General features: G+C 41.7%; 1 protein-coding gene across 4 annotated transcripts in view; it reads right to left on the reverse strand.

The window, feature by feature from the left end:
* Nucleotides 1-8,236, reverse strand: part of SH3RF2 (SH3 domain containing ring finger 2) — a 79,930-nt gene extending 71,694 nt beyond the window's left edge. For 2 of the 4 annotated variants that reach the window (XM_082213484.1, XM_082213481.1), the window contains exons 1-3: nt 8,090-8,230; nt 7,545-7,698; nt 6,426-6,941 (exon numbers count right to left, since the gene is read on the reverse strand). In XM_082213484.1, coding sequence (XP_082069610.1) covers nt 6,426-6,806 — 381 coding nt within the window. In that variant the 5' untranslated portion in view covers nt 6,807-6,941; nt 7,545-7,698; nt 8,090-8,230. Of the gene's footprint in view, nt 1-6,425; nt 6,942-7,544; nt 7,705-8,089 lie in introns of those variants that run through there. The other 2 variants (XM_082213483.1, XM_082213482.1) reach the window with 2 other exon arrangements.
* Between the last annotated feature and the right edge of the window lie 4,450 nt (nt 8,237-12,686).

A 12,686-nucleotide genomic window follows, 5' to 3' on the forward strand; every position in this document is an offset into this window, starting at 1 on the left:
GGGGAAATGTCTGTGCATGTTATGGAGGAAATGCCTACGGGTGGCATGCCTACAGATTTTCCTCCTCTAAAAACTACATGCGTGTTATGGTCGGGTGCGTGTTATAGAGTGAAAAATACGATATTCTGCTGCTGCACTGGGTGATGGAAGGACCATCCTTTCTCTAGGATGTGAATTAGGTGAGAAGGAGACTTTCCAGCTTGTGACAGATTAGCACAGAAGCAGTCAGAGGATGAGAAAAATGATCAAGCAGAGAATGGATACTTCTTTACTTTTCTTTAATGGGGTTCCTGCTTCAGTCAAGCAGTTTAAGCAGCAACACTTCTGCTTTCTTATTAAAAGCTAAAGGCATTACAGGTGGCTTAAAATGTCTCATGAATCTCAATGTGTTTTACAAGTTGAAATCGATGCAGTCAGAAGGAAGCACCCACTGAGTTCGAAGGGGCTTGCTCCCAGGTTCACCAACTATGCATAGGATTGCAGCCACGCTGATCCTAATAAATTAGGTATTGTGCAATATAGCGCTGCTCTTTGGTGTGTATGTGTTTATGAGTGTGCGAATATATATGTGTGGATCTCAGTTGTGTCTCTGTGTGTAAATCTGTATGCATCACATGTGTTTCGGTTTGAGCACAGGTCTTTATGAGAGCCTAGCATGCTGTTTTGTTTACAAAAATAAACTAAAACTTGAATGACTTTAAGAGAATTGAAGAAACTAATATTTCCTGGGAGCTTAGCTGCCAATCAAGCATAGCAATGCTAAGAAAGTCATAACCATGGGGTTCATTTTAAGTACTGTTTATGTTTTTTCTAAACATGGCAATTGGGGATGATGTGATGATAAGTTCCTGAACTTCAAAAGTCACCACTACTGTAAATACTGGACAATTTACATTTCTTCTGGTGTCTAAGAACCCCTATCCCACCTTTAATCATTGCATTAATTAATTAATTAATTAATTAATTGTATTAATTAACAAAACAGCATCTGACATGTCACTATTTTTGCTGTTTTAAAGCAGTTTCTCAAATTAGTGTCAATTTTTCAGCAGGCTTTTGGAAAGTTTCGATAGTGTGTTTTCCCCTGCTATGGGATGAAGTCAGCACATGAAGTCAACTTTATTTTTTGTTTACTGAAGAGACATTTAAAATGAAACAGTAGAAATGGAGGCAACAGGAACAGCAGTGGTCCAACACGACAAGGCAGAATAGTGAGATAAATTTCCCCCCAAATACTGAGAAAATACATAATGTGACCTCTGACAAGCATTTGAGAATCACATTCTGGGAAGGAAGTCTCAAAGATTTTTGACAGGGTCCAAATATTTTTGTTAACCTAAACTTTCAAGAAAAAGTCAGGTCACGGAAACTGCACAAAAATGAAGATGAATTAATATTTGATATAGTCCACAATTAATTCTTCTTATGTATCTGTAGTATGCAAGAACATATTCCTTCACCACCCTCCTTTAAGGCTAAACCAATATGATTCTCAGATTTCTTTGTGTGAACCATTTCAGGAGTGCCAAGAATTTATTTTCTGCTTGAAAGTTTTTTAGCGTTATTTTTTTTGTAAAAAAGAAGAGGGGGGGTTCCATTCATTTATACTGCTTTCAATTGCCCTCATTCTCAACTGCATTCACTTTCCTCATGTCATGTAACCATATATGATTGACTACCTCCTATTATGACATCTTCTCATTTATTATATGATCTGTCATTGGCTGGGATGATCTATGTGGCTAATTCAGGAAAGAGAAAGAAACAGCAGTTAGGGGGAAAGATGATGAATCTTTGCTGTAGCCAGAAAGAAAATACTGCATGGAAGTCGCTACTGCTGATCAAAAAGTAAAAATAGTATTTGGTGCAGCACTCTTATTTTTAGGTTTCACAGACCCAACTTTTCGCTCTTCCCGATCCTTGCAAAATAGATCTCTGCAGAATGGAGAGCATTCTCTACTGGGCAGGGTGCAAAGTACCGGTACTTAACATGCATATACTAGTACTTAAACTGCTTTTGTTTCATTTTATTTCAGCAAGCCTAAGTGGGCATAAGTGGTGGTATGGTACAGAGAGTACTTTATGTCCCATAGTGAAGAATCAGAGGCTTCTGCAGCCTTAGTGGTTCCTTGAGGCTTTTGAAAGTGTTCCGATTTGAACAGTATGTTCAATCAAAATAAAACAAGATTGACTTTAACTGTCTCCAGGGAGCTGCCTTCTGAGAACCAGGAAGGTGTGAATTGAATGTCTGCCAACATTGTCTCGTTCACTTTCACCCTATTGCCAAACCTGTGAAGAGGTCAATTTCCCTGGTGTGACTCTGTGCAAAACTGTTTCTCGCAGATATGGCCTGTAAGTGAACGGCGTGCTGAGATCCAGGAAGCATAATATTTTACTGTGCACAGGAATGTGTTGAGTCTGTATACAGTGCCAAACGATGGCTGTAAGAAATATCACTTGGAATGGCAGAAGCTGTGCTTGGCATGGGTGGGGCTGCTTTCTTGCAGGTTTAGAGCCAGGCAAGGATGAAAAAACAAGGGGGCAAAGTTTAACAGAGGGTGCTTTAAGAGTTCTTTAGAAGCCAGATATGCAAATATGCACCAAGAGGAAATACTCAGCATATGTAGGAGAGTAAGATCTCCTTGGGAGGAGGTCATGTTTTTTCATGAACTCTTACAACTATACCCTATAACCTTTTTTAAATGTGGCTCTTTTTGGGGGGTGTTATTGGGTTATAGTTTTTCTTTTGATTTTTATATATTGTGATCTTTTCTGTGAACCGCCCTGAGTCCTCTGGGCAGTATATAAATTCAATAAATAATTAATGATAATAATAATAATAAATAATAATAATAATAATAATAATAATAATAATAATAATACAACTTCTTGTTGAGAAACATTAGCATGGGACCATTGTAACATATACTTAGAATGCAGACATGGAATGAGAAATCAATACACTTCATGTTATTACTTTCTTATTATAGGAACTTTCCCCTTTTGGAAAAAAAATGATAACCCCTTTGTTATCTAGTCATTTCAAGACAAGGTCATTTTTCAAAGCCCTGTGAGATTGGGAGGGAAATTATTGCAGAGGTTCTGACAAGCATAAGGAACTAAAATCACCCTAGGGAGCACTGGCAGACACCTTGCAAGGCTCCTTTTGATGCTATAGAGAACAACATTGATGGCTGTAATTATTTTTGATGTCATATAAAATCAACTGAAAAGGTCTGGCTGACTTGAAAGGGTATTTTGAAATGTCTTAATATACAGAGAGCACTCTTCATTATCCGAATGTCTCATCAGATAATCCAAACATTTGGAAGTTGTTCACACAGAGTTATTATGGGAGAGGACACATTGTGGATTAGATAACTGTAATTTTTGGATTAGTGGCAGCCATATGGCAACGTGACTGGCGATAAGCCCTGGTCCTGAGCGAACACCAGAGGGTGAGGCAAATCCCTGGGCACCCACTCCTAATAGCTGATCTGCAGGCAGTGAAGTCAGTCTGGATTTTCCTCCGCTCTGATGTTAAAACCCTAGAACCTCCCACTCAGTTACCTATAGGAATGCTGCTCCTGCTTATGCCCGTTGGCCCTCACCTGGGGTCTTGCAAACCAGGAAGAAATGCTGCTCAGAACTGCTACTCTTATTCTGACATGTTCCTCCATCCTTCCATTGGCCCAGCATGGGATCCACAGAACACCATAAAGGGAACCAATGGGTATAGCTATAAAGCAAATCAGTACCACAATCTCCTCCTCCTCCCTCCTCCTCCTCTTTCTCCTTCGTGCATCTACTTGCTGGAAGCAATTACTCGAACAGACCTGTCAACTCCACCAAACATTACACTGCAGTCTGCTGGCTCATGCTCCCTACCTTGCAATTTCTAATGCTTTCTGTCCTAGGCATGAAGCTATCCACAGTGCCATTTAGCAAAAGAAATAATTTCGCAACATGCTTTTCAATGGTTGTGTTGTCTCTTTCCCCCTTCCACTATTTGAAGCAACTGCTACACATCTCTCTAATTCACAAGACTAGTTCTCAAGAGCTTTTTCTTTAGATCACCACATTAAAAGTCAGCCTTTGGAGACAGGGATTGAAAACTGGCCCACTTTTTAATACAGTGGTACCTCGGGTTACAAACGCTTCAGGTTACAGACTCCGCTAACCCAGAAATAGTGCTTCAGGCTAAGAACTTTGCTTCAGGATGAGAACAGAAATCATGCTCCGGCGGCGCGGCAGCAACAGGAGGCCCCATTAGCTAAAGTGGTGCTTCAGGTTAAGAACAGTTTCAGGTTAAGAACGGACCTCCAGAATGAATTAAGTACTTAACCCGAGGTACCACTGTATCCCTTGTACTGTATGTGTGCACATGTTTAATATCCTGCAACCTTCATTCAGTCTTGTTCCTCTGTACCATTTGTATATACAGACATTTCTTGTTGCTCAGATGTTACATGGCCATTAAGTCTTGGAGGCCACGGCGGGTCTATTGAACCATGCACTGATGGCAAATGTTTGCAAGGCTGCTGCATCCTGACTTGAATCTAGTAACCTGAAAGCTGTTTTGAAGATTTCATCATCCAGATTCAGAACAGCTAAAGCATGTCAGCATCCAAACACTAGACACTAGAAATTAGATGCTGACATTCTTGAACTGTTCTAAATATTTGTATGTTAGAATGAAACCACAATGTAGGTGGCCAGGCTTGCTGAACGGCATTTCCCTCACCTTTGTTAAGAGTCCAGCCTTCCAAACACTGTCATATTTATCACAATGGGCTTGTGCAGGAGCACCATGTGGGCAATTCCACCCTTGATGAAGAAAGTACAATTACACAATGAATTTTGCGGGTGCCTTTGCAATGTGAATGTGACAAGAAGGGTGAAGCTGGCCTGGTAACTATCTAGCAAGCGATGATTGATCTAGGTTACAGATAATACCAAGTTTGACAGGTATGGCGCTCACCCATTTTTGACTTGTTCTGATTGCTTATCTGGACTACTGCCCTAATGAATTAAAATGATGCCACCCAGAATCAAAAGATAATAAGATAGCTGAGCGTAATTTTTTTTCTGGGTTAGAACAACAAAACCCCCACCAATGTGGCATAGTGATAAGAATGTTAGACTAGAACCAGGATTCAGCCATATGAAGCTCACTGGGTGACCTTCGACCAGCAATTATCTCTCCATCTGTGTATCCACCATGCATTTAAAAAACATTTAAAGCACATTCCCCTACCCCAAGAATCCTGGGAACTGTAGGTTGTTAAGGGTGTGGGTAATTGTAGCTCTGTGAGAGGTAAACTATAGTTCCCAGTATTTTGGGGGGGTGCTTTAAAAGTTTGGTGCATATGCAACCCCAGCCTGTCCTACCTCCCACGGTTGTTGTGGGGATAAAATGGAGCGGGGAGACCCATAGGCATTGCTTTGAGCTCTGTGGAAGAACGAAAGGATAGAAATGTAGCAAAACCAGCAACAACCCATTGAGAGTTCCTTTGCATGCATTTCCCTTAAGTGTTACTTTAAATGACCGCTGGTAAAGGGGAACTATAGTAGGGCTTTTCGAGATACATATTATTCCCAAGGAGTATAGTTACATAAGGGCTAACCAGCTGCAGAAACTCCCTAAAAAAGTGATCGCCAAGCAAAACTGTTGAAGAAGCATTCACAGCCATACGTACGTGATTCTCACAGTCTGCCAAGCACCCAAATCCAAACACTTTGTGCCTTCACATAATTGTGAAAACAAACATGGTGGGAGGGGGGAATCACACAATGAGCTTTTCGTCAAAGGCACTTGAGGATAGAAGAACTGGTGCGACAGGCAGGAGGAAGAAGAAGCTAGAAACTAGGGCACAGCTGACCTACTTTTTACCTATACTCAGACCCAGTCACACATCTAGTTAAAAGTTCTAGTAACTCGATTCTAGTCTTATTACAGATATATATTTTTCCTACTCAGGTTGTACTGGCACAGGACAAAGCATTCCTTCGGGTTTTTCTTTAAAAAGGTCAGTGAAAATCAACCCTTTCTCAGTCCTCGACAGGTGTGAAAGTAGTTTGGCTCTGCCAAATGTATAAATCGTCCGTTCCCTGGTTTAATCTTGGATTGGAAATAGAAGTATGGCAATGTCACCTGAAAAGTCTCAGCACAATTTTGAGCTCTGCTGGAGATGGCAATCCCCTAAAAGCCTAGTAGCCGGATTTGTCACATGAAATGGTTCCAGCCGGAATAAGTTTAAACTTAAAAGGGAGTTGCAACATAAATCCAGTTGAGATAGCTGGGGAAGAAAGCACCCAACTCTGTACACAATCTGAATACATTCGACTCTTTGAAATGAAATGTGGCCTACAAAAGTGTGTCCTGCTTGATAAAGTTAGCGGTATAATAAATGAACCCTCCTTACCCCTTCCATAGGGATCCTGGGACTGGCAGTCAGCCTGTATTGATTGAGTTGCACAGCTCTTGGCTCTTCCTGGAATCGCCTGATGGAGGCAGGAGAGGAGAGGACCCCAGATCTTTGCAGCGAGCCAAACTTCATCCTGTTGGGTCCAAATCTGATTCCATCCAACAAGCGGATCAAAAGCAGGTTGGCTGGAAGCTCCTCAATGCTGCAGAGGACCAGGGCTCGGCATTCAGGGCACCGAAGCTCCTTGTGTGACTTCAGGATCCTCTGGAGGCAAGGCTTGCAGAAGGTGTGCTGGCAGGGGAGTACTTTGGCCGAGACGTCCAGCTTCTCCAGGCACACTGGGCATTCTAGCATGTCAAAGAAGGGCGAATCATCCATACTCTTTCTCTCCCCTTTTCAACAAAGAAATCCAATTTCAAAGCAGAGCCAGAAAACTCCACATGATGTTTGCCGTGACCAAATACGTTGCCCAGGAAGGATGCTTGCAATTGTTAGAATCCGAAAATCGCCATCCTGTCAGGAGAAAACAACAGAGAGGGAGAGACCAGTTGCAGCACCTGACTACTTTGGTATTATGAAATGCATGCCACCTACAAGTCGAAGCAAAGCCTCATGAGCTGATTTGTATGGTGTGTCCCAACCCCCCCAAAACAAAGAAAGTTTGGCATTAGTCATTTCTGAATATAAGTACCAGTAAGCAGAATCATATCCTTTGGCTGCTGTGTGGCAGGAAGGAGGCACAGGTGATTATAAAAATAAAAATTAGAGGACCCCATAAATTCCACTCAAAGTGAGCTGTTGACACCAGGGCATCATGTTCCTATTCAGATGTATTGCCGAGGGATCAGCCCATCTTAAAAATGGCATGCAAAGAATAACTGTGAAAGCAGTAAAAAATGATCACTCCAGAGAAAAGCCAGAAGGTGTTCTGGTAAAACACATGGCTGAACACATTCCTGCCTCCACTCCCCTTTTCTAAACAGGCCAACATTGAACAGGCATCGCTCTGTTGGCCCACCCACAGTGCTTCACACTCTCTCAAAAAGGCATCTCTCTTCATTCTCTAGATTTTCTCATCTGCAAGTCACTTTGACAACAATCATTACTTTGGCATACCTGGGAGTAAAAGAGCCTCGCTTGACTTGAGGAGACTGGCAGTTTTTGTCTCTTGCCTCTTCTTAGCTGACTTAATCATCCAAAGCCAGCCTGAGAAATCAGTATTCCTCCCACAGCAGAAAAAGTGACTCAACCTGTTTGGCACCTTTCACAACTGTACACGGAGCAGAAGTGAAGCAGATAGGTAAATTCCAGATTCAAGTCCTGGCCTGCAAAAACCAGCACTGACCCATATCACACAGAGGAGTAGGTGTGTAGGGGTGTGTGTGTGTGTGTGTGTGGCTGAATAAAGACAGATCTAATGTGGCTAAGTTCTCTCTCCACCCCCTACCTTAGAAAGCAATACCCCCTCCCCACAACTCAGCGTTAGACAGTTCAAATCATTATCCACTGAACAAGTTTCACCCTGATGAAGAAGGGTCATAAGCTTTGGGAGTTAAAAAGCTTCTTCCAGAATGCTTCTCCTCTCTGAAGAAGGAAGCTGTGGAAAAAGAAAAAAAGAAAGAAACTGGAGCAAGCTACTAATTTCTGCGAGTGCTACTGACCTTGTGTTCATGACCCTCTTTAAAATGAGCTCAGCTCATGAAATAACAGCTTCTGATCTGGCTCTTTCCCTTTCTTTCACTCCCCAAATTGCAGCCGCGTTGAAAACTTTAACTAGGTGCATTACTCACTTAGCTCAACTTAACATGTGCTGCCTTGTTAACTCGTAGGTTGCCAAGCTGATCCTCCTACACATATTTCAGGCAAGGGGGAATGGCTAAGTCTGATTCTGAACCAGGAGTGGGGCTGTTGAGTGTACACACACACACACACACACACACACACACACAGGCTTGATGTGAGCTATTCTGGCTCTGTATCACTGTAACTTAGATCAGTAACTGGGCTCAGCTATTTTATTAACATTTTTTAAAAAAGCATTTTATGAAGCTTATCCTGTTTTAGGAACAGAGGAGGAGGAGTGTAAAAGGATGACAGAGAATAAAAAAAACACAAAACAAGCCTCTGCACAAAGGACTAGAAAACACCAACTAGCACGATAAATGCATTTTTAGGGGATTAAGAGGGTGAACTGAAGCTGGAGCTGTAATTGGGATCAGCTGAAAAGAGTATGATTGTGCAGAATTAAGCTACTTTGCATTAAAAACATCACTCTCTGCAACATTATTACTTTTTCAACAAAGCAAGATAGGAGAAATCTAAAATAAAAGCCCCCAGGTGATTAGTTTAGCTCTGGAGAAAGAAACAGATACTGTACGCTGCTTCTGAAATGCCAACCTTTGTTCCAGCCTCGTGTGATCTCTGTAGGACAGTTAATTTTGGATGTTCTCTTGTGGGATGTTTGTTCTCCATAATAAGAACTGCTTTAGGAAAACCTTGACAGCGTTTGAAATCTCAATTAAGTTGGTTGGTTTTTGTTTTGTTTTTTGTTCTTGTTCTAATGCATAGCTGAGCTTGAACTACATGCAGAGGTTTTTTTCTTGGATAAGGACAAGCTGATCTAGGGCAACTTGTGACACCAAGGATGAAATAAAGTATGGAATAAAGCAAGAGACATAGAAGCTGGAAGAGACCATGAGAGTCATCTAGTCTAGCCTCTTGCAACTCAGGAATCTTTCACCGAACGTCGGGCTTGAACCTAGAATCCTGAGATCAAGAGTCTCATACTGAGCTATCTGAACTGATCCTTTGCCCAGCTGTCTATCCTTTTCGAGGACAGTGGTAGCTACCAGCAACGCAGAAGAGTTTCCAGAGGTTGTTGTCTCTATTTTGTAATATTTCCACCACTGGAATATTTAGAAAGTAATCCTAAATCCACGCTACTGCCCATAGCATGGCAAGGCTTTAGGGAGTGGGGGGGCACTGCTGTATCTACTGCCCTGCCACACACAATGGACAGGGTACAAGGCAGGGGCAGGGGCAGGGGCAGGGGCAGGCAGATGGTTGTGCCAGTCTGGATTGGGCCAGATGCTGTCGTGTGACAGCAGTGGGGCCAGCCAGATTCTGAGTCGCCTCTGCCCTGCCCCTTCCACACACATTTGCACTTTCCTGAATTTCACAATGCAGTTCTCTGGTTGAGTAATACATTCAAAACCTCATAAAAAGGTAAAGGTAAAGGACCCCTGACAGTTAAGTCCAGTTGCAAACGACTCTGGGGTTGTGGCGCCCATCTCGCTTTACTGACTGAGGGAGCCAATGTTTGTCCGCAGACAGTTTTTCTGGGTCATGTGGCAAGCATGACTAAGTCGCTTCTGGCGAAACCAGAACAGCGCAACGCTGTTTATCTTCCCACCGGAGCGGTACCAATTTATCTACTTTCACTTTGACGTGCTTTTGAACTGTTAGGTTGGCAGGAGCTGGGACCGTACAACAGGAGCTCAATGTGTTCGTTGGCCAAAACAGCATACAGTACCCACATACATTTATTAGGAGAAATTTGCATTAAAATGTTGACAAATTTTAGTGGGTATTTTTTTTTTTTTAAAAAAGCAAATTGCTGTGGAAATGTGGAGAACTGAAGACTGGAAAAACGAGAACCAAAATTGAGGGTTTTGTCCATCCCTATAAAAAAAAGTCAACAAAACAAAAGAGAGTAACAATTGTTAGGTATAAGGTATACTATAGCACCTAATGCAGAACCAGAAAAGTAAGGGATCCCTGTCTAAGACAGAGAACTTGCTAGGATAGAGGGGGCAGTCTTACTACATATTTTGAAGGTGTGTGTGCATATGCGCACATTCATTAAATGCTCATGTACCTATGAAATTCAGAGGATTTCATTGCGCAGTGAGGTTTAGTCCTCTGCCTTCGCTCATTTCCACGTGGAAATTAATGCATGGAGGTGGGGCTGCATTTGTGCCCACGGGCTCCAATCCAGCTCTTTCTGTGTTCAAGATGCCATTTTCAAAGAAAGCCTGTGCTTACACCTTAGAATGAATGAGATGAACTTGCATGCTCAGATGTATAGGCGTCTGTGCAAACGTCACCTTGAGCATGCAGCAGTCACAGATATGACCTTGATCCCTCTCCCCATAGGTATGCATCAAGTCAGAGGTTGACTGACCTTATGTGATCTTGATACCCATGATGAAATGGATTAATAATAATGTAAATGGCAATGAACTGGACATCATGGAGTGAGCAATGGAAGAATGGGAAGAACAGGCAGGAGGGAGTATATCGGACAGCATTTTTCTTTGGAACTGATACTTTCAAAGGCTTTTGTTATAAAATAGTCCCAGATTTCATGGGAATCTTAGCAGACAAGTTCCATTTTTAAATATCCCCAAGGATAGGGTGTATTAGTTGCTAGTTACTAGATGCTACAAATTATAGATCTAAAGCTAACTGCTTGTCCTCCCACCCATAAATACTCCACACAAGTCCTGTATTGTTGCTCCCTTTGAAGGCTGGCAGAAACAAAAGATGTACTTACCTGTGTTTTCAGACTTTCAAACTAATGCCTGGGAGGAGAGGAACTAAATCATATTGGCTTGCGTGAACAATTGTTCCAAAGTTCCAGAAACTAATAATTTGGGGGTTGTTTTTTCCTGCTTGAAGTTATAATCCAGTAATAAGGCAGTGTTTTAGGTAGCATCTGCATCTGCTTTTCCACCCCTGGTATGTCTAAGGAAATAACAGGGCAGACCAAATGAGGGGTACTATACAAGCTTGTGATCTGAAATGGCAACAAAGTATCCTCTGTAGCAGCCAGCAAGCTAGAACACTTATTAGTAAGTAGATGTACTCATGAATAAATGCTCCAGGAAAGGTACTTCCACCGAAATACAAGGAAGAGTTGCTATGTGTGAAGTACAGTATTTCCTAATCACTCTTGGCAGCTGTAACAAATTACACTTCCCATAATTCTTTGGGGGAAGCTATAGCTGTTAAAATGGTATGAGAATGCTTTAACTGGTATTAAATTGACCCCTGTTTTTACTTTCAGATTGATATTACAGTGTTACCTTGGGTTAAGAACTTAATTTGTTCTGGAGGTCCGTTCTTAACCTGAAACTGTTCTTAAACTGAGGTACCACTTTAGTTAATGGGGCCTCCCATTGCCGCCGCACCATTTCAGTGGTCAATCAACCACAAGGTTCCATGAATTGGGATGCTGGGGAATTTTCATTGAAAAGAAATACATCTAAATGCAGGGTAAAGAAACAGCCATGTTTCTGTTCTGAAATGCGATTATCTCAGCAGTTGGAGTTTTCCAGAAAAGGTTAGCATGGGATTTACTACTGAATCAACCCTGGCGATCAATGGGGTGACAGATGTCGCAGCCAGATCGCCCTCACCAATTGCAGAATCCAAATGGTACCAATATTTTACTTCTGTCTTTAACAATCTACACAGTGAACTTAAAGGAAATGAGATCACTAAAAACAAAATCAATAAACTCCAGGAGTGGCCAAGGGTAGAAGAAGCGGAAATTAGAGAAATAGTTAAAAATTTTAAATCGGGGAAATCTCCTGGGCCTGATGGTCTACCAATAGAATTATTCAAGACCTATATAGATTGGTGGGCAGAACCCTTAGCTCAATTGTTTACTCTCATAGACAAAGAGGGGATCATACCTGAGATATGGCTAAGATCAATAATTATCCCAATCTTTAAAAATGGTGACCCAAAAGAACCAAGGAATTACAGACCGATAAGCTTATTATCAGTGATAGGGAAAATCTGCGCTAAGCACCTTTTATCTAAACTCCTTCCCTGGATGAAAAATCTAAATTTACCAGGGAAAGAACAAATAGGTTTCTCTAAAGGCTGCTCTACATTAGACCACTGCCTTATACTTATGCATTTGGTTGAAAAATATAGATCCCAAAGGCAATCTAAGATATATGCTGCTTTTGTAGATTTTCGTGGTGCATTTGACTCAATTGACCGCCCAAAGCTGTGGAGGAAACTCGCAGAATTAAAAATTGATCAGCGTTTATTGACTTTAATACAAAATCTATACTCTTCCAATGTCTGTCAAGTCAAACTTAGCACCAAAGGTCACCTTTCACCAGACATCCCAAACTCGAAAGGGGTAAAACAAGGGTGTATTCTTGCACCCTTTCTATTTAATTTATTTTTATCAGACTTGCCAGATCACCTTCAAAAAATAGAATCACATGCCCCTAAACT

This window comes from Podarcis vaucheri (assembly GCF_965113315.1).
Source record: "Podarcis vaucheri genome assembly, chromosome: 2".
In the NCBI taxonomy this organism is placed as follows: domain Eukaryota; kingdom Metazoa; phylum Chordata; class Lepidosauria; order Squamata; family Lacertidae; genus Podarcis; species Podarcis vaucheri.